The following is an 18,574-nucleotide window of genomic DNA, read 5'->3' as shown; positions in this document are numbered from 1 at the left end:
ATAGTTTTCCTCCTCCTCTTCCAGCTGGGCTCCCTCTGCTCTGGGGCTGGGACAGGAGCTGCTGTTGCCAAGTAGGAGCAGGTAGGAGGCAGCCCCAGCTGAGCAGGGGCTGGCACAGGTTAATGATCCCATGCCTCCCCCTGCCCCACAGTAATGGACTCTTGGTGTCAAAAAAAAGGAATCTGGCAACCCTAAATGGCACCTGGACACAGACTGACTGGGTAAAATTTGGATGGGTGGCAACCCTAATTGAGTATAGGTTTTAGTTGTTTGATACCCCGTATGGTTTCCAGTATGGGGTGTGTGGGGGGGGAGGGATAGCTCAGTGGTTGTAGCATTGGCCTGCTAAACCCAGGGTTGTGAGTTCAGCCCTTGAGGGGTATGTGGGGCAAAATCCATTTAGGGATGTGGGGCAAAAATTGGGGATTGGTCCTGCTTTGAGCAGGGGATTGGACTAGATGACCTCCTAAGGTCCCTTCCAACCCTGATATTCTATGATTCTATGGCAAGGAGGGGTGGGTGGTTTCTGTATTGAAGCAGGGTCTCTCAGGGTATTTGGGTGGCCCATTCCAGGATATGATCTACTTCTCTGGTAAAGTGATAGTGGTTTTGTGTGTGTTAAGGTATATATCCCAGACTTTCTCCTCAGAGCATATTCTGTGGTATCTGAGTGCCTGGCTGTAGATAACAGATTTCTTGGTGTGTTTAGGGTGGTTACTGGATCTGTGAAGGTATGTATGGTGATCCATAGGTTTCCTGTATATAGTTGCCTGTAGGGCTCCATTGTTGAAGCTGATTGTGGTGTCCAGAAAGTTGATGCTGGTGTGGGAGTGTTTTATAGGGAGTTTAATGGATGGGTGGTGGTGGTTGAAGTTGTGGTGGCAGTCTGAAGGAGTTTAAGTAGTCTGTCCAGAGGATGAAAATATACTCTATGTATCTCAGGTATTTCACTGGTTTCCATGGTGCATTTGTCCAGAAATTCTCCTGCAAGGTGGTCCATGAAGAGGTTGGCATATTGAGGAGCCATCCTAGTACCCATGGTTTGGACAAAGTGTGTGTTGTTGAATGTAAAATTGTTATGGGTGAGGATGAAATGGCTGAGTTTGGCAATGTGTTTGGGGTAGATATCTGATGGTTGCCCATTGTATTGCAAATATTTGAGGCAGGCAGCTAAGCTGTCATTGTGAGGATTGCTGTAGAGGGAGGTGACATGGCAAGAAAGTTTGTGGAGGAAGTAGGTTGTGTCCTGGAGCAAGCTGGCCTTGTGTGTCAAAATCTGCACAACGCTTTCAAAAGAGAAGCCTGGGAGCTTAAATTTGAAATTTTGCTGGATGCTAAAAATCATGGTCTGAAGAGACATTGTGGCTTATTACAACAACTTGTAACCCACTAACAAGCTCTCAGTAGCTCCACCGCCATCCTTTCCTCCCTATGACTGCAAGACTGTTAACAGGCTATTTCACCTTGAATTGTCTATTGAAATATGTGAATTACTTATGTTAAACAATCCTTTCCCTCTTGTATTGAGCAATGACACTGGGTATCTACCTTTCCCAGACCTGAAGAGCTCTTTGTAAGCTTTCAGAGGGGTAGCACTGTTAGTCTGCATCAGCAAAAACAACGAGGAGTCCTTGTGGCACCTTAGAGACCTTTATTGCTCTCAGCGATAAAACTACCACTGCTGGTTTGGGGTGGGTTTTTTAAATTGAGAGCTCTCTCTCAGCGATAAAGTGTGACTACACTGTAACGTGGGCAGTGTAGACATACATTTGTTAGGGTATTTAGTCATAAGCTTTCGTGGGCTATAACCCACTTCATCAGATGCAACCTGATGAGGGTTATAGCCCACAAAACCTTATGCCCAAATAAATTTGTTAGTCTCTAAAGTGCCACAAGGAGGACACCTTGTTTTTACTGGGACAGATTAACACAGCTACCACTCTGAAAATTGTGGGTGAGTTGCTCTTAAAACTAATACTCCCAGAGTTTGAGAGTAGGCCCCCAGTTAGGATTTCCAGAGTCCTGATTTCTAGCAGAAAGTCTGATTGTCACTCCCCTTTAAACACTGCTCGCTGGATGGAGTTTAGGGCAGATGTGGACTCATGCAAATGTAAGTTGAACTGAGAGCAGATGCGTTTGGTGTCTGGCTGGGGACTGTCTGAGTTGGGTCTCACCTGCCTGGTTTCCCCCCCTTTCTAGCGTGCCTGTTCTTGGGTCTGCTGAATCCTGCATCGCCAAACCCTTTCTCTTGCCCCCCTTCTCAGGTGTAGGCGGGCGCAGCCCCGCCCGCTCCCGCCGAGTACCAGGGCCAGGCCCGGGCCCGGCGGCCGGCTCCGAGCGGGCGAGCCGCTTTCTGGCCGAGCCCGGCTCGCGCGGAAGGAGTCAACCCCCGCCCCGCTCGATGCCAGCGCCGCCGGAGCGGGGCGGGGCGGGGCGAGAAGTTGCGGGCGGCTCTGGGCGTAGGATGGTGCCAGAGGCTGCGGGGTTGGAGCCCGCGGGCGCTGCTGCTGCTGCTGCCGCCGCCGCCGCCGCCGCCGGGGCGCTGTGAAGGGGCGGCGAGGGCCAGAGCCGCGCTCCCCTGCCGCCGCCGCGGGGGTGACTGTCCCCGGCCATGGGAGACTCGGTGTTCAGCGAGAAGCCGGCGCTTTGCTACGCGGTGAGTGCGCGCCCGGGGCTGCAGCCGGGCGGGGGCGCGGGGGCTGGCAGGGCCTGTTCCGGGGATGCGCGGAGGGGCTCCCGCAGTTAGGGCGCCGGCCCCGCTCTGGCAGGGACGTGGCCCGCTTCGCGCCGGGCGCTGCCTGGGCTGCAGAGCCCCGGGCTGGGCGCGCCTGGGTGGGGGACCTGCCCCTCACGCCGGCGCAGCTGCGGGCGGGGGAAGAGGAAGGCACCGACTCCCCCGCCGGTGACAGCGGTCACGGAGCAGCCAGGCACCCTGCTCGGCCCCGGCCCCGGCCCCGCGGAGCCGGCCCGCCAGTGCCCCGCCGTGGGGCTCTCTCTGCAGGGGCCCCCCGTGGCCCAGGCAGCGCCGCGAACTTGCCCGCGCGGCTGCAGGCGGGCAGGGGCAGGGACGGGGCTGCGGCGGCTGGGCTGCAAGAGCGGCGTCTGGAGCGGGAGTGGGGATGAGGCTCCTCGGCTGAGTGCCCAGTGGCTGCGCGTGGGGGACCGGTCCCTTTTCCTCCTCAGTCCGCTGGCTCCCTGGGGGCAGGCAGGCTGGAAGAACAGGAACAAAACTCTCCAGTTTCTAATGATCTGCGAGGGCTCAGGAAGTGGGGCCAGTGTTTGCTTGGACAGTGGGTAGTCGGAGAGTGTGTGTGTGTGTGTGTGGTTTTTTTTAAGGCATTTCTTTTCATATGAATGCACTTAAAAAGGGGGTTGTGGTGGTTGCATCTGGGTGTGGGGTTCCATGGGATCCCTCAAGGCTTCCTCTTTCTTTCCTCCCCAGTGAGAGGCCGGCACTGTGTGTGTGTAACAGGACTGGAGTTTGTCAGCTCTCCTGTCTGCCAAGAATAAAGTGCAGGGGAAGGAGGATGCATCTCCTTAGAATTATTTCAGAGTAGCAGCCGTATTAGTCTGTATTCACAAAAAGAAAAGGAGGACTTGTGGCACCTTAGAGACTAACATTTATTTGAGCATAAGCTTTGGTGAGCTACATGCATTCCATGAAGTGAGCTGTAGCTCACGAAAGCTCATGCTCAAATAAATTGGTTAGTCTCTAAGGTGGCACAAGTCCTCCTTTTGTAAATAGGTTAAAATACTGGAGATTTTTCTTTGTAGGAGGGATAACGCTGCCTTTTTTGAAGAGAGGGTGAGATGTGGTTATTTTTAAAATTAACACAAGGAAATTTTTAAAAGCTAGCTGTGTTAGTACAATCTGTTAGTATAATACAAGCCATAACCAGTTAATTTCTTTTTGTAAGGCAACTTTTAGAACTGGGCTGTTCTTATATAATGTACTTTAAAGAAGTGATGCGACTCTTCATCAGTTATACTGGCATTTTGTCCTTTTTTCCTAACAAGTTGAATGGAAGAATGAATTGCCAGTACTTGAAGTCATTTTCAGTTACTGATTTGTTTGCTGCTTCTCCGGCATTTTATGGGATAAGACCATATTGTATCATTTACTTCACAAGAGCTGAGCTCTTGAGAAACCACTTCCTTTTTTACTAGCCTTATTAGGAGCATTTTCTCTGTTTGGGTGAAAAAAGCTACTGTCTCCACTGTTTATTGCCTGAAGCCATATGTAAAAGTTAGAATTAAGAACCTGCTCACATTTACACTGGTGTAAATCAGGAATAATTCTGTTGCAGTCAGTAGTGTCACATAGATGTAAATCATGTATGAGTGACAGCAGCATTGGGCCTGTAACTTTTTTCAGTGTTGGAATTCAGCTGCTAGGAAAACTAAGGACATCCTCTTCCATGTAGTCCGATGTCCAATCGTGAGACAGAATGTGGCAACTTGAACTACTAGGGCTCAATCCCCACGTTATTTCAGCGATTGTCATACAACTTTTATGTTGCACAGTTGTTTAAGTGAACATTCAGGAGTGAAGTAGTGTTTGCAACTTTCTTCAGTACGTACTTTTATACGGAGTGTGGGGTTCTGAAAATATTTTCATACCCACTCAACCACAGTATTGCTCCGCCACAGATAGTACTTAGTAGACTCAGCTAATAAAAAAGATTCTAAAAACTGGTTGCTTCTATAGGGATACTTTAAATCTATCCTGGCTCTCTGTAGTGGTAATAAATCTGCTGAACTATTCGTTAGTGTCAGTAAATGAGCAGTCCCTTTGAAAATCTGATATTCCACTCTTATTTTTTTGCTTTTCCATCTTTGGTTGAGGTAACTGTATATACAGTACCTGTTTACCATGATACATACAGAATCCTATTGGTTTGGTAGGATAATAGCCCCACTGATATTGAGAAGTTTCTCAAACCGACACAATTTATAGAGACTAGGTGGGTGAGCTAATATTTTGTATTGGGCCAACTTCTGTATAAAATAAGAGATTAACTCAGCCCACCTTGTCTCTCTAATATCCTGGAACTAACACAGCTACAACAACACTATATGCATAAAATTTGTCACATACTAGAACTTCTGTTGCTTCCTGTGATCATGTTTGTAAGCCCACCATGAAGCTACCAGCTACAACCATGTTGTTGTTTCTCTTGGTTTGCCACTAGTTCATTTTTATGTCAGCGGGCTGCTGCCATGAAGTTCAGGTCTGCCGTCCTGCAAAGAATCAGGCTCCAGGATCAGCTACATCAGAAAAGTGGCAAGAACGACAACTGTTGTAATTGTGGTGTTTTGTTTGAATTATTCTGCATCATGGTAGAGGAGAAAATAACTTTATTTTTATAATTACATCAATAAATCTAATTTCCCTTTAAAAGACCTAATTGAGCTGTATTGGCCTAATTGAGCTATATTGTCTATATGAAAAATGCAAAGGCGGGATAACCGTTTGATAGCAAGATTTACATTCTGATCCAGCAAAGCACATATGCATGTGCTTAACTTTAAGCCTGTGAATAGTAGTTGACTTCGGGAGTTTAACATTTAAGCACAAGCTTAAGTATTTTGTTGGATTGAGGCCTTAGACACTACTACTTGAATGTCACTTATTGATATTCTTTTTAATTGTAAATAGTTGTGTGGACTAAATAAAAAAAAGTTCTTGGATTGTCTTAATGATTATCCGAAATAAAAATAGTGCTCTTACAGTATTTAGCCACAAATATTTATATTGGGACTATATAACAATATTTCTGTTTTTTATTAGGACTGTTTACTTATGTGCCATTCTTTAAAAAATAAAAGAGAATGAAATAACATAGAATATCATTGTAACTCACAAAGTTCATGATATATTTCTAAGCATGTGCTAGGTATAAAAAGTGCTAAGTGCTGTTGTCCATAAAGAATCAGGTGTAACTACTGTATTTAGTTGAAACTAAAATTATAATATGGAAAGTGGGATTGCCTTCTCGGATCACATGACTGTCATAGGGTTTGATCCTTCTCCTTTTGACATTGGTGGGAATTTTGCTATTGATTTCAGTGGGAGCAAGATTGCCAACTATTTTCTTATTTCACAGCTATGCTTTGGTGGAGCCTTATCACTGAAAAAAACACTTCAACTGGTGAAGTTTATTCCTGTCAACTAGTTGGAACATCTTTCCATTTTGAAATCTATTTTTTAAAAGTCAGCTAATGGGAAATTTTGGTGATTCAATTAAAATGGTTTTTCTTCACAATTGTTCTTTCAGCCTGTTTTCTTGTTTTAACTTAATTCCATTACTACCTCCTAACTATATGATTTGGACCACCCCAAATAATTCCTCTCCCTAGTTGGTGTTTACATCATTGCAGTATTGTAAATACTTGAAGATGCTTATTTTGCCTTGCCAGTTGCTATCTAGCCAAGTAGGATGCTTTAATCTTTCCTCCCAAGCCAATCCCATTAGCCTGTTAATTATCTTCATTATTCTCTGCAGAATCCTTTTATTTAGTCATTTCTTTCTGGTATTGAGGGGGTCTAGAGCTGAATACAGTGTTCCAGGTGCTGTTTCACAAGAGCTGAATAAAGGGGGATTGTCACCTCCCTGATCTGGGATGGGAAGCCTCTGCCTATTCATTCTTAAATTTATATTCACTTTTGAAATCTTTAATAGCAATTTAAAAAAATGCTACAGCTTCATGTTTTTTATCTTAAATACTTATTAAGCAGTATTATAATATTTACATTATTTTTAAAAGGTCATTGCTAACTGAAATAGAGTCAATTAAAGATTTAAAAGTAGTTTTAGGCACTACACCTGATTTTAAGTTCCTGTGGTGGTGTGGTGGGCATAAATCCCTCCAATGGGTCAGGGTCTAGCCTGAAGATAGTGACTTAAATCAGCCCTGCCCTGAGACATATGCCAGAAGTGGCCAGCCTGGAGAGAGAGGCTGGAGTTATCAGGAGGGACAAGAGATAAAAGGGGAAGGCAGGCCTTGGAGGTGGCTGCCCTGATCAGCAAAACTCTCACTGTTCAACTAGCTAGGAGGGAGAGAGCGAGCGAGCGAGCATACTCTCTCAACCTGAGGAAAAGAGAAGGTCTAGTTATTTCATTGCATTTTTTTGAGGAAAAGAAGGTGGTTCCCCCAGCAATAGTCAGGGACATGTCCTTCTTTCTGGCTCAGTCTTTAGTCAATTGACACTCAACTGCTGTGGCACCTTCGCAGACTCTCTAACTTTTGTGCTTTTTAAATATTTCTCTCTCCTGTTGCTGTGCACAGGGGAGTATGACTATGCACATAGTGCTTTCCAAAAAAAAGTGTGATATTTAAGTTAGAAGTGTCCTTTAAAACTAAGAGCTCGGACAGTAAAAATCCATGGTTGAGGAAAATCGAAGTACTTAATTTTTTTGCAGAATCCTAGACTTTTTTTTTAAACAGAGTTGCTTGTACTTCTGGTTTGAAGGTATGCTATCTGATGTCGTGTGTCTGAAGCCCTTCTCAGATTGAAACAATAGAACTGTGTGCTACAAACATCTCCCTTTTATTTCAAAGGTTATGGTAGGTCTCAAGTGTAATTTATTTTAGTGGAATGATAACTTTTTTTTAAAAAAAAGATAATAGTTTTTTCAATTACTCAAATAATCAAAGGCCTATTCAACTGTTTTCATGTTGCTGTTTCAAATTAATAGAATTTCAGGATACAAGGAATATTTTCAGCTACATTGCATGAGCAAATTAGCTAGCCCAATTAGCAACAGTTTTTCTGGGCCTGAGTTTCTAGTTTTTACAGATTAACAAATCTTATTGTCTGCAGAAGTGTGGGTTGTTTTTTCTGGAGAAAAATGATAGATCATGATTTGAGATTATTGAGCCCAATCTTACATTCTTTACTTGGGGGCAGAATTCCCATTGACAGCGCGATTCACAAAATAAAATCATAAGAATTTGGGAAGTGGCTTTTCTGCTAAACTTTATGGGTTTTTTTTTTTTAAAGTGAGGAAATGAGCACTTTGTCCCACTCAACAATGAACCCTATGTCAAGCTTAGAATGATATTTATGGACACTGGAGTCTATTCATGTTTCGTCAACCATGGAAAGTTTCAGTGATTCTGACCATTGAGAACCCAGGTTGAAAGAAGAGGAGGTCTCCTCTATTGTAAAGACATAAGATTTTATTCTACTATGTCACAAGCTCTTAGAAAGTTACAGAGTGAAAGTACAATTCAGTTCAAATTAATTAGTTAGCATTTTCACCGCATGGTACAAAATATTAAGTAGTCTTGGCTCTGCACATGCCTATGTATATGAATTTTGTACCTCTTGGTGGTATAGATATTATGAGAGACAACTCACTGATTTTTCTTGCCCTTATATTGGATAATTTATCATTACAGTGGGATTTATAATCTTTGTGATTGAAGAATTGTCCTTACTGAGGTACTGCTTAATAAATCTATTTCTGAGCTGAGCTTGTGGTTATTAATTCAAATAGGCACAGGAGTTCTTAACTTTAATGCAACCATCTAGGACTCTAGTAAAATGCTGAAGCCCCAAGTCAATTCACTTGTGTATTAGTACAGTAGAACCTGAGTTACAAACTGCTCAGGAATGGAGGTTGTTCATAACCCTGTACAAAAACGTTATGGTTGTTCTTTCAAAAGTTTACAACTAAACATTGACTTAATACAGCTTTGGAACTTTACTATGCCGAAGAAAAATGCTGCTTTTAACCACCTTAATTTAAATGAAACGAGCACAGAAAGTGTTCCTTCCCTTGTCAAATCTTTAACCTTTGTTTATTTTCTTAGTAGTTTATGCTTAAACACAGTGCTGTACTATATGATCCCACAGTAGTCTGGGGTGAGTGACTGGTTTCTTGGGACTGGGAGCAGCCTGGTGTGGTGTGGTGTTGTGTTTGGTTTGAATGATCTTTTATCGTGAGGCCCAGTTTGTCTGGGTGATAGGATGGACTGGAGAGTCTAGGGTGATTGTTTGTGCCTCTGTGGTGGGACTGGTACAGTGATCTGTGAGTTAGTGAAATCTGATTATGGAACACACCACCTGTTTGGGATATCTGCCCTGTTTTCTGGCAGTCTGCCCTGAGGTGGGCACTTACAGTAGGGTGACCAGGTGTCCTGTTTTTGTAGGGACAGTCCTGATATCCAGGGCTTTTTCTTATACAGGTGCTTATTACACCCCCATTCTCTGTCCTGATTTTTCACACTTGCTTTCTGGTCACCCTAGCTCAGTCATGGGCCACTCCAGACAGTGTGATAAGGAAACTCAGTATAGTTCATCTCTAATAGGAGATTTGGCCAACCTGCATTAACACAGCTGCTCTGTGAATGAACTTTATAGCACAGTATTGTGGAAGTCTGTGCAAGTAGCAGATTCTCACGCAGTTGGTCAGTAGCAGGCTTAGTCCTGGAAGGAAAGTTTGCCTTGTAGATAATGCACAGGCTTGGTAGCTGAGAAATCTGGGTTCTAGTCCAGGCTCTGCCACACATTCCGCATGTAATTCTGGACAAGTCACTTCACCTTTCTGTGCCTCAGTTTTCCTGTGAACATACTTCCCTGTCTCAGGGAATTGTTTTTGTGGATTAACTCATTAATGCTTGGGAGGTGCTCAGATACTAAGGTGGTGTAACAGAAATAAAAATAATAGAATCTGTGGGGTTGGTGTTTTTTATCTAATGATTTGATGGTCCTGTGTTTCAGGTTTTTTCCCACTGGAACTCAACAACTTTCTACATCCGCATCTGGGTCAGCGTGAGCTGCGACTTTTGTTTAGTTTTTACATTTCTTTCAGCCTGGAGAATGAAGTTATTCACTCTTATGACTATCAGTGCCATAGAAGTATTTAGATAGTCAGTGCAATTTTTCTTTTAGTTGCTGGTTATTTTCAGTTTCTGGTCCCTGGTCTACGCTACGCTTTAATGTTGGTATAATTAGGTCTCTTAGGAGTGTGGGAACTCCACACCTGAGCGACATAGATATACTGACCTAATCCCCCATATAGACATGGCTACCGCCTCTCGGGGAGGTAGAGAACCTACACTTACGGCAATGGGAGAAGCTCTGCTGTTGTCAGCGTAGGTAGCATCTTCACTAAGCACTGCAGTGCAGCTATGCTGTTGCAGCTTTGTAAGGCTACATCTGCACTGTGCACCTTACAACAGCACGGCTGTGGCACTGCAGCTGTGCCATTGTAAGGTGCGCTGTGTGTAGCCACGCTTTATTGCGAGGAGAGAGCTCTCCTGGTGACAAAATAAAACCACCTCCCATGAGGGGCGGTAGCTTCTTCCCCGGGAGCATGGCTCCCACCAACAAGACACTGTCCACACCGGTGTGTTTTGCCACTAAAACTTTTGTCATTCAGGGGTGTGTTTTTTTCCCCCCCCACACCCCTGAGCGACAAAAGTTTTAGTGATGAAAGTGCCGGTGTAGACACAACCTAAATGTAGACAAGCCCCTAGTCTCATGCTTTATTAACACAATACTGCAATGCATAGACTGCAGGGGAATATTTTTATAAATTCCAACAGAAACATATGTAAAGTCAGGATGTATTTCTTTTGTTGCAGCTTTTGAAAAATCTTAATTTTGACACAAAATCTTAATTTTGACTCAAAATTGACCTGATACTATCCCCTTAAGAAACAAACCAATTCTATTTGATATGCTTAGCTAAGTCTCTTGAAGACTTTAATTTCATAGTTTGTTTCTTCAGTTTTGACTACCAATATACACCTCTGGTTGTTCATTGCTTAGTGTCCTCTGGGGAAATACAGTTCTCTTCTTGTGTTTGAATGCAATACCTGTTTCCATAGTGATGGCCCAGCTGAACTTTTAATGGGTCGATGAGGTACATTTAGAGTTCATGTTTCGTCATGTTCATCATTTTCTAAAGGTATTTAATGATACAAGAATGGAAATAAAAGTGCTTCATCTATCCAGGGAATACAGAAGGTGTGCATGCAATGTACTCATCACATAAGGAATAAAAAATCCTTTATAAAGTGAAGTCAGGCTAACACATCCATGTTCGTGTTCACTAGCTGTATGGGAGTGTCTCCTCCAAAAGCTCCCTTGGGGAATAGCTTGTGCCTTATCAGGATTAACTGGTTTAAAAAAGAAAAATAAGAACTGTTTTCCTTAGTAATGATTGTAAAACTTTATCGACTCTACAAAGTAAAGGATTTCCTGCATATATTTTGTACTAAAAATCAAAAAAGAGGGTGTTAGAAAGTGCTGATGTGAAAAGGGATACTAAAGTAGTAGTTTTTTTTATAGATTGCCTGTAACAATTCTACAGTACTGCAATGTGAATTAAGTTTATTGCAGTTGTATGAGAAGTGCGAGTGTCATAACTATACAAAGTGGAGTTTGGTGATGCTCCAAAAGTGTAAAAAGAAAAGGAGTACTTGTGGCACCTTAGAGACTAACCAGTTTATTTGAGCATAAGCTTTCGTGAGCTACAGCTCACTTCATCAGATGCATACAGGCTGTTACTCTGAAACCTCCAAAAGCGTGTCTCTGCATTTTTGTGATACATGTCTGAGTCCTACTTAGACGTGATACCAGGAGCCTATGGTATCTGCCACTTCATGACCACCTTGATTTGTTTGTCAAAGATTTTGTGTGTTGGTTTGTTTTGGAATGTGCTAACTTTGTAGAGTCTGAGCCTGATTATGATGTCAGTTACTTTGGTGTAAAACCAGATTAACTCTGACTTCAGTATCTCTGAAAAGCAGGCTGGTTCAGTTGGTGCCTAAATATGGATTCAGGCACATAACTCAGGTGCCTGAATTCTGTAAATGTCATAGTTGATGATATACTGCAGGACTGATTTTTACATAGGCATAACATCTCAATCGAGTATAATTTTACTGATCAACTTGTAATACAAACTATCATCAATATTGACATCAGTAGCAGTTGATTAGAACTTCTGAAATTAAGCACTTTAATAAATGTCGTCTTAATATGTATTGAGGCACCAAACTTCTGGCACCCAAGTTTGAAAATTTTGGCTTGAATGTCTACATTTCTGGAAGCATGCAGTATTCTTGCAGAACACCACAAACCCTGACATGTATTATTTTGCAATACATGGAAATGTAATATTATTCAAGTTTCTATTTAAAAAGCACATTGTGAAGAGTTGTCAGGATACATTGTTAAGCCTGAATAAAACTGAATAGAGTCTAAGATTTCTTCTGTCCCTTGTCAGTGTATACAAATCCCTGATCACGTACTCAGGGATGAGAGTATAAAGTGTGTATTGTACATCTCCATGTCAATGCAGGCCGGACCCTTTTTTACCTGAACAGAGCAGTCCTCTTTTGTTTTTGTTTCCAGTCCATTTTGTAAATTGTGCATAGTAATTTCATATTTAAACACATTTTAAAGTGAAAACAGAATCTGAAGATGAAAAGTTGAGAGATAAATATTAAGCTGATTAAAGCACTGGGGATATGTTAATGCATGCACATGGAAAAACAACCCATTGGGACCTTGAGAACTATAGCCCCATTGAGTCCATCCCTTGTCTTGCCAAGATATGTTGTAGGTCTTCAAATGGATTTTCAGGCCAACTTTTAAATTCTGTAATGCTAGCTGCTCCCTCTTCCTTTTGGCAAATTATCTTGTGTCCAGTGACCCTCTGGGTGAAACAACCTGACTTCTTGCCTTTCATTTATACCATGACCGTAGATGTTTTCTTGTTTTCTCTGTGGTAAATGGTTCACCTCCTATATCATATCACACTGGCATTAGTATTTGTATAATTAAATTTCCCTTTAATGGATACTTACAAGCTTTGGAAGCTTTCCTGCAAAAACTAGGTATAAATAACAAATGAATGATTTTATTTTAGATTAAAAAGTGTAAGTACTGGGGAAGTGGCCACATAATTAATGAAGTTTTGTATGTCTGCCAGCAGAGTTTGGTGTGAGTGGGTGGGGAAGCCCCTTCACTAGTTATGTTCCTTCTTCTCTGACATGCCAAAGTGTGGTATTGTGTATTTTTTCTCATGGAGGGCTTTTGTATCAGGCTTCCATAGGATTCCAGCTTGTCATCACCCCTGTTAAGTGAATACAAATAGATGCTAGGGGAGACTGATGTGATTTGGCCTGCACTGTCACCAGTATGTATATATGTCAGAGTTACAATTTATGAATGTCACAGTTCTTGTGCTCTTCCCCTTGCCTAGCAAAAAATAGGCTTAGGTTCAAGCCAAATAAGAAGGAAGCTATTCTGAAAGACTGAACAAGGGTTCTGACCTGCTCAGATACAGAGAACACAGAAGTATGTGGCTACCAGGTATACCACTTCAATGAAGGCACATTTGTCAACCTAGTTTGCAGTATCAGGATAATTTTGGATTAATTCCTGCTCCTAGATTCTTATCAGAGCTGAGTCATGCAGTCCATCTTTCCACTTTTTGGCTTAGAAGCAGCAACCATTCCTTTCTAATAGAGACCTTTCTACATCGATCTATGCCCTTGTAATCTCAAGGCTAAATTGCTGCAGTGCTGCCTTCTCGGGCCTACCCACAAAAACCACCTGGAAGCTTCTGTTAGTATAGAATGTAGGGCCATGCAACACTTGTACTTTGCATTGGCCACACACACACACACTTTGGGCAGTTCTTAAAATCCAGATCCCATATGTTGATTTGTATTGGCCTATATTGCATGACTCATAAAGAAAAGCCTCATGGAAGTTACAATCTGCCCTGAAGGGATGCCAGGCCAGAATGTAGGCCTACCTTCGTAGCATCATGGTATCATAGAAATGTAGGGCTGAAAGGGACCTTGAGAGGTCATTAAATCCCATTCCTTGAGCTGAGGCAGGACCAAGTAAACCTAGACCATCCCTGACAGGTGTTTGGCCAACCTGTTCTTAAACTCCAATAATCAGGATTCCATAGCCTTTCTTGGAAGCCTATTCCAGAACTCAGCTATCCTCATAGTTAGAAAGTTTTTTCCTAATATCTAATGTCCCTTATTGTGGAGTAAGCCCATTACTACTTGTCCTACCTTCAGTGGATATAGAGAACAGTTTGACTGTTCTCTTTATAATAACCCTTAACCTATTTGAAGACTTATCAGGTCCCTTCTCAGTCATCTTTTCTAAAGATTAAACAAGCCCAGTTCTCCCCCACCTTTCCTCATAGGTCATGTTTTCTAAACCTTTTATCATTTTCAGCTGAGACCCCACAGTGCCAAGTAGAGTAGGACAATTACTTCCTATGTCTTATGACACTGCTGTTAATATGCCACAGAACAATATTAGCGTTTTTCACAACTGCATCACATTGTTGACTTGTATTCAATTTGTGATCCACTAAAATTCCCAGATCCTTTTCAACAATAATACTGATTAGACAGGTTTCAGAGTAGCAGCCGTGTTAGTCTGTATTCACAAAAAGAAAAGGAGTACTTGTGGCACCTTAGAGGCTAACGAAGGTATTTGAGCATAAGCTTTCGTGAGCTACAGCTCACTTCATCGGATGCATTCAGTGGAAAATACTGTGGGGAGATTTATACACATAGAGAACATGAAACAATGGATGTTACCATATACACTGTAACAAGAGTGATCACTTAAGGTGAGCTATTACCAGCAGGAGAGTGGGGTGGGGGGGAACCTTTCGTAGTGATAATCAAGGTGGGCCATTTCCAGCTGTTGACAAGAACGTCTGAGGGACAGTTATTCCCCATATTGTAGTTAGTTTCATTTTTTCCTTTCTCAGTGTAGTAATTTGCATTTGTCTTTACTAATTTAACTTTGTTGATTTCAGACCAATTCTCCAATTTGTCAATGTCATTTTGAATTCTAATCCTATCCTCCGAAACGATTGAAACCCCTTCCAGCTTGGTGTCATTCACAAATTTCATAAGCATACTCTGCACTTCAATAATGAAAATACTGATTAGCACTGGACCCCATACAGACCACTAAGACCCCACTAGGAGCATCTACCCAGTATGACAGTGAATCATTGATAAATTTCTTTGTGTATGATCTTTAAACAGATCGTGTACCCACCTACAGTAGTTTCATTTAGACACTTCCCTAGTTTTCCTTATGAGAATGTCATATGGGACTATGTCAAAAGCCTTCCTGGGAATCAAGATCTATCACATCTACAATAACACTGTCAAAGAAGGAGATTAGTTTGGTTTGGTATGAGTAGTTTGTAACAAATGCATGCTGGCTATTCCTTATATCTCTATTGTCTTCTTTGTGATTACAAATTTCTTGCTAGTTAGGATCCATGCTAAGAAGTTGATTTAGGAAAAGAGAAACTTACAATTGTGTGGGTTTTTTTTTACAGCTTATGTACATATGTAATGCACTGGAATACATATTTGTATTCATTTTGATGCATGTTTATGTGCTGTGCCTTTATTTCTTGTTTGTTGGAAATATTTCTCTTGAGGTTATCCACAAGATTACCCAGTGACCACATTATGATTGGTCTGTAAGTAATGGCAGTTGCATAGCTACCACCATATCTGAGAGAGATAGATGAGGCTGAATGGTTCCTTGACTGTATAACAGTTCAAAAGCTCTTTCTGGTTAGAAGGTATTTAAATTCTTGTTGAGAGCAAATTGTGTAATTTTGTAGCATTCTACAATGTGACAAAATGGCTGATGTTAGTATGGTGGATCCTGCGCTTTTCTTGGCAAGGGCTAAGATGCTACCCCTTGCCCCTGCTTTTGGGGCATCGAGGGCCCTGCTAGTGGCCCAGGAAGGTGGTAAAGGTGGGAAGCAGGGGAGGGGTCTGGATTTGCTCCTTACTCTAAGTCTCAGCCCCTGTGGGTTCTTACCCTCTTCCCCCTGGGGTGGGGTACCTTCAGTCCTTAGATGCTGGGGCAGGGTCTCCCTTACTTCAGTTTTCTGATCTTTCCAGTCTCATAGCACATCTCCAGCCTCCTTCTCCTTGTCTGCCTGAAGCAGGGGGGTTTTATTAGATTCCTGACAGGGTCTTAATTGACTGCAGGTGCTCCAATTAACCTGTAGCCACCCTCCCTAGTCTACAGGGAATCACACCTTAATTAGCCTTCGGCTTATATATTTCCCCTCTAACACTACTCCCTGGCCCTCCTGTATCACAACTTGTAAAGGACAATGGAGGGAGAAATTACTGTTTATCTTAAGTTACTTATATTATCTTTTTGACAATATATAAGCTTGTGAGGTGCTCAGACAAAACTAGATTTGTCAGTATAATGCCTGATTGTAATTTCTAAGTGTTATGCTACACTTAGTACATGTAATACTTTAACTCAGCTCTGGGTTTTGTGAAATTCTTTCCCCTAAAATCCTTCTTCCTTTAAGAACAAGTACCTCATTTATAGTGTATTTAACCCATTAAAAAATGGTGCTTGCTGCAGAAGTAGTTAAGCTAAAAAGGACACACAATTGTCTATTTTCAGTAGACAAAGTAAATCACCCAGGAGAAAACACTTATACCTAAGATGTACTGGTAGGGGAACAGTAGTTGTTACATTATAACTAAGTATACTTGTGTCAACTGTTCCACTGGTGAATGGATGCACATTGCCTTATTTTAGGTCCCAAAGCATCAAATCAACAGTCAGCTTCATTGCACATACAGCACTTAGCACACTGGGGGACAGGTCCATGACTAGGGATCCTAGGTGCTACAGTAATACAAATCATAAATAATAATAATAATCATAATACTCACTATACATTGGGTTCTCAGCATTATTCAACTTCATTACAATCTGTTCTACAAAGATGTTAGTGAGGACAGAATTGGTTGTACAAAGTTTGCTAGCCCTTAAGGAAAATTCCTATAAAATGTAATAGCAAGCAATAATCTTTCTGTATGCCCCCCCATCAATTAGTATATGTAATTTAATAGATAATCACATCTTTCCAATAGAATTCTGAAGGATGGCTCAAAACTCTACAAAAACATCAATCTGTGTACTAAATGTAGGTTTTACAGTAATTTGCAACCCTATGGATTTCATCCCTGTTAATTCCTAGTTTCTCCCTTTCTCTTTGTTTCTGTCTTTCATAGGGACCTGCATGTTTGGATATCCAACATTCTAAGGGATGTCTCCATTTTGGCTTGGGTTGTAATTCCCAGCTCAAGGAGATGTATCTGCACTAGCTCTCGTTGAGCCAGTATGCTAAGACTAGAGTGTATCCACATAGGCGCAAGCAGCAGGAAGCACTAGACACCTGAGTATGATCCTCTTCAAGACACTGGCTATGTACTTGGGGTGGCTAGCCCCTTTCTGCTGCTCATTGTGCTGCAGGTGGATGCTATTTGTAGCATGCTAGCTCTGTCAGAGTTAAGGTGGATGTCTCCGAGTCAGAATTTACAGCTCCAGCTCAAAGTGTAGACATACCCTTAAAGTCTAAATTGGTGTAACTCAGACACAGAGTGAAGCACAGCAAGAAAATCAGTTAACATATTACTCTCCTGTAGGTCACCCTTTACTTTAATATACATCTTCGTTCCACTCTTACTGATACTAGTTTAAACTGCTGTCTTGCTTGCATGTTGGTGAGTCGATGTAAGTAGGTGTATGTAGATTGAAATTACACCTTTTTACACATCCTATCTGAATTTTGTTAATAAAGTTTAAGCACCTCTGTGTGGGAGCATACTTAGCAGCTTACTTCTTGGAGGTTTACAGCCATTAGCAGGGCTCTTTAGACCAGGGGAAGTGACCTCTTGACTGGATGTATTTATTGTTTCTCTTGGGAATCTCTTTCCTCTTTGGGAAGAATGGCCGTAGCACACAGTAATATAATACTCTGGAAACAAACTAGTGCAATTATTACTCATGTGTTTTGCAGATTAGTAGGCCTATCCTGCTCCCAGTGATTTCGGAAGGCACTTCTGTTATGTCTCAAAGTTTTTCTACCTTTTTTTGAGGAAAAAACATTGAGCTGGAATTTTTCATACTGGGTCTAAGGATGAAAGTCAGTTGTTTATTCCCTTGAAAAGGTTAGCAAAATTCCAGTTGACCAATATTTATGAGAGATCAGAGCCTGGAGATGGGGATAAAATCCAGTCATTTATTTTATGCTTGGATGACTTCCTTTAAAAACTTGAGAATTGCTGTGGACATAGGGCCATATTCCTAAAGGTATTTAGGTGATTACATTTTAAATGTATCATTGTGGCTACAAATACCCGCGTTTGGTTATGAAGAATTCCACAAAGAGTGATACTTTCTAAAATATTTTTATAAGGTACTTTGGCCTTTTCATAAATCACTTAACTTCCTTTCTTCAGTTTCTTCATCTGTAAAATGGGGACAGTTCAATGAACGTTGTTGTGAGGCTTCACTGGAGAATCAGCCTCTTAATTTTAATAAGAACTTAAAAGTACAGAACAGCTCTAGAATTGAGCCTAATCTTTGTAAAGTGCTGTGAAAAATGAAGTGTTTTATAAATGTTAAGTATTATTTTTATTATATCCCACATTTCCCCCTGTCACCCCAGTCTCATTTGACATTTCCATGCAGGAAATTCATGTGGCAGGACCTAGGGGTTCGGAG

At 41.8% G+C, this 18,574-nt stretch overlaps 1 protein-coding gene across 2 annotated transcripts in view; it reads left to right on the top strand.

Annotated features, from left to right (window-relative positions):
- The window catches only part of ARHGAP6 (Rho GTPase activating protein 6), a 500,263-nt gene that overhangs the window by 238,539 nt on the left and 243,150 nt on the right, over nt 1–18,574 (top strand). The window contains exon 1 of one of the 2 annotated variants that reach the window (XM_073354779.2): nt 2,351–2,656. The exons of the other annotated variant lie outside the window; for it this stretch is intronic. Coding sequence (XP_073210880.1) covers nt 2,612–2,656 — 45 coding nt within the window. The 5' untranslated portion in view covers nt 2,351–2,611. Of the gene's footprint in view, nt 1–2,350; nt 2,657–18,574 lie in introns of those variants that run through there. 2 annotated transcript variants of the gene reach the window in all.

This window comes from Lepidochelys kempii, chromosome 1 (assembly GCF_965140285.1).
Source record: "Lepidochelys kempii isolate rLepKem1 chromosome 1, rLepKem1.hap1, whole genome shotgun sequence".
Classification (NCBI taxonomy): domain Eukaryota; kingdom Metazoa; phylum Chordata; order Testudines; family Cheloniidae; genus Lepidochelys; species Lepidochelys kempii.
This window is presented reverse-complemented; position numbering and strand designations above follow the sequence as displayed.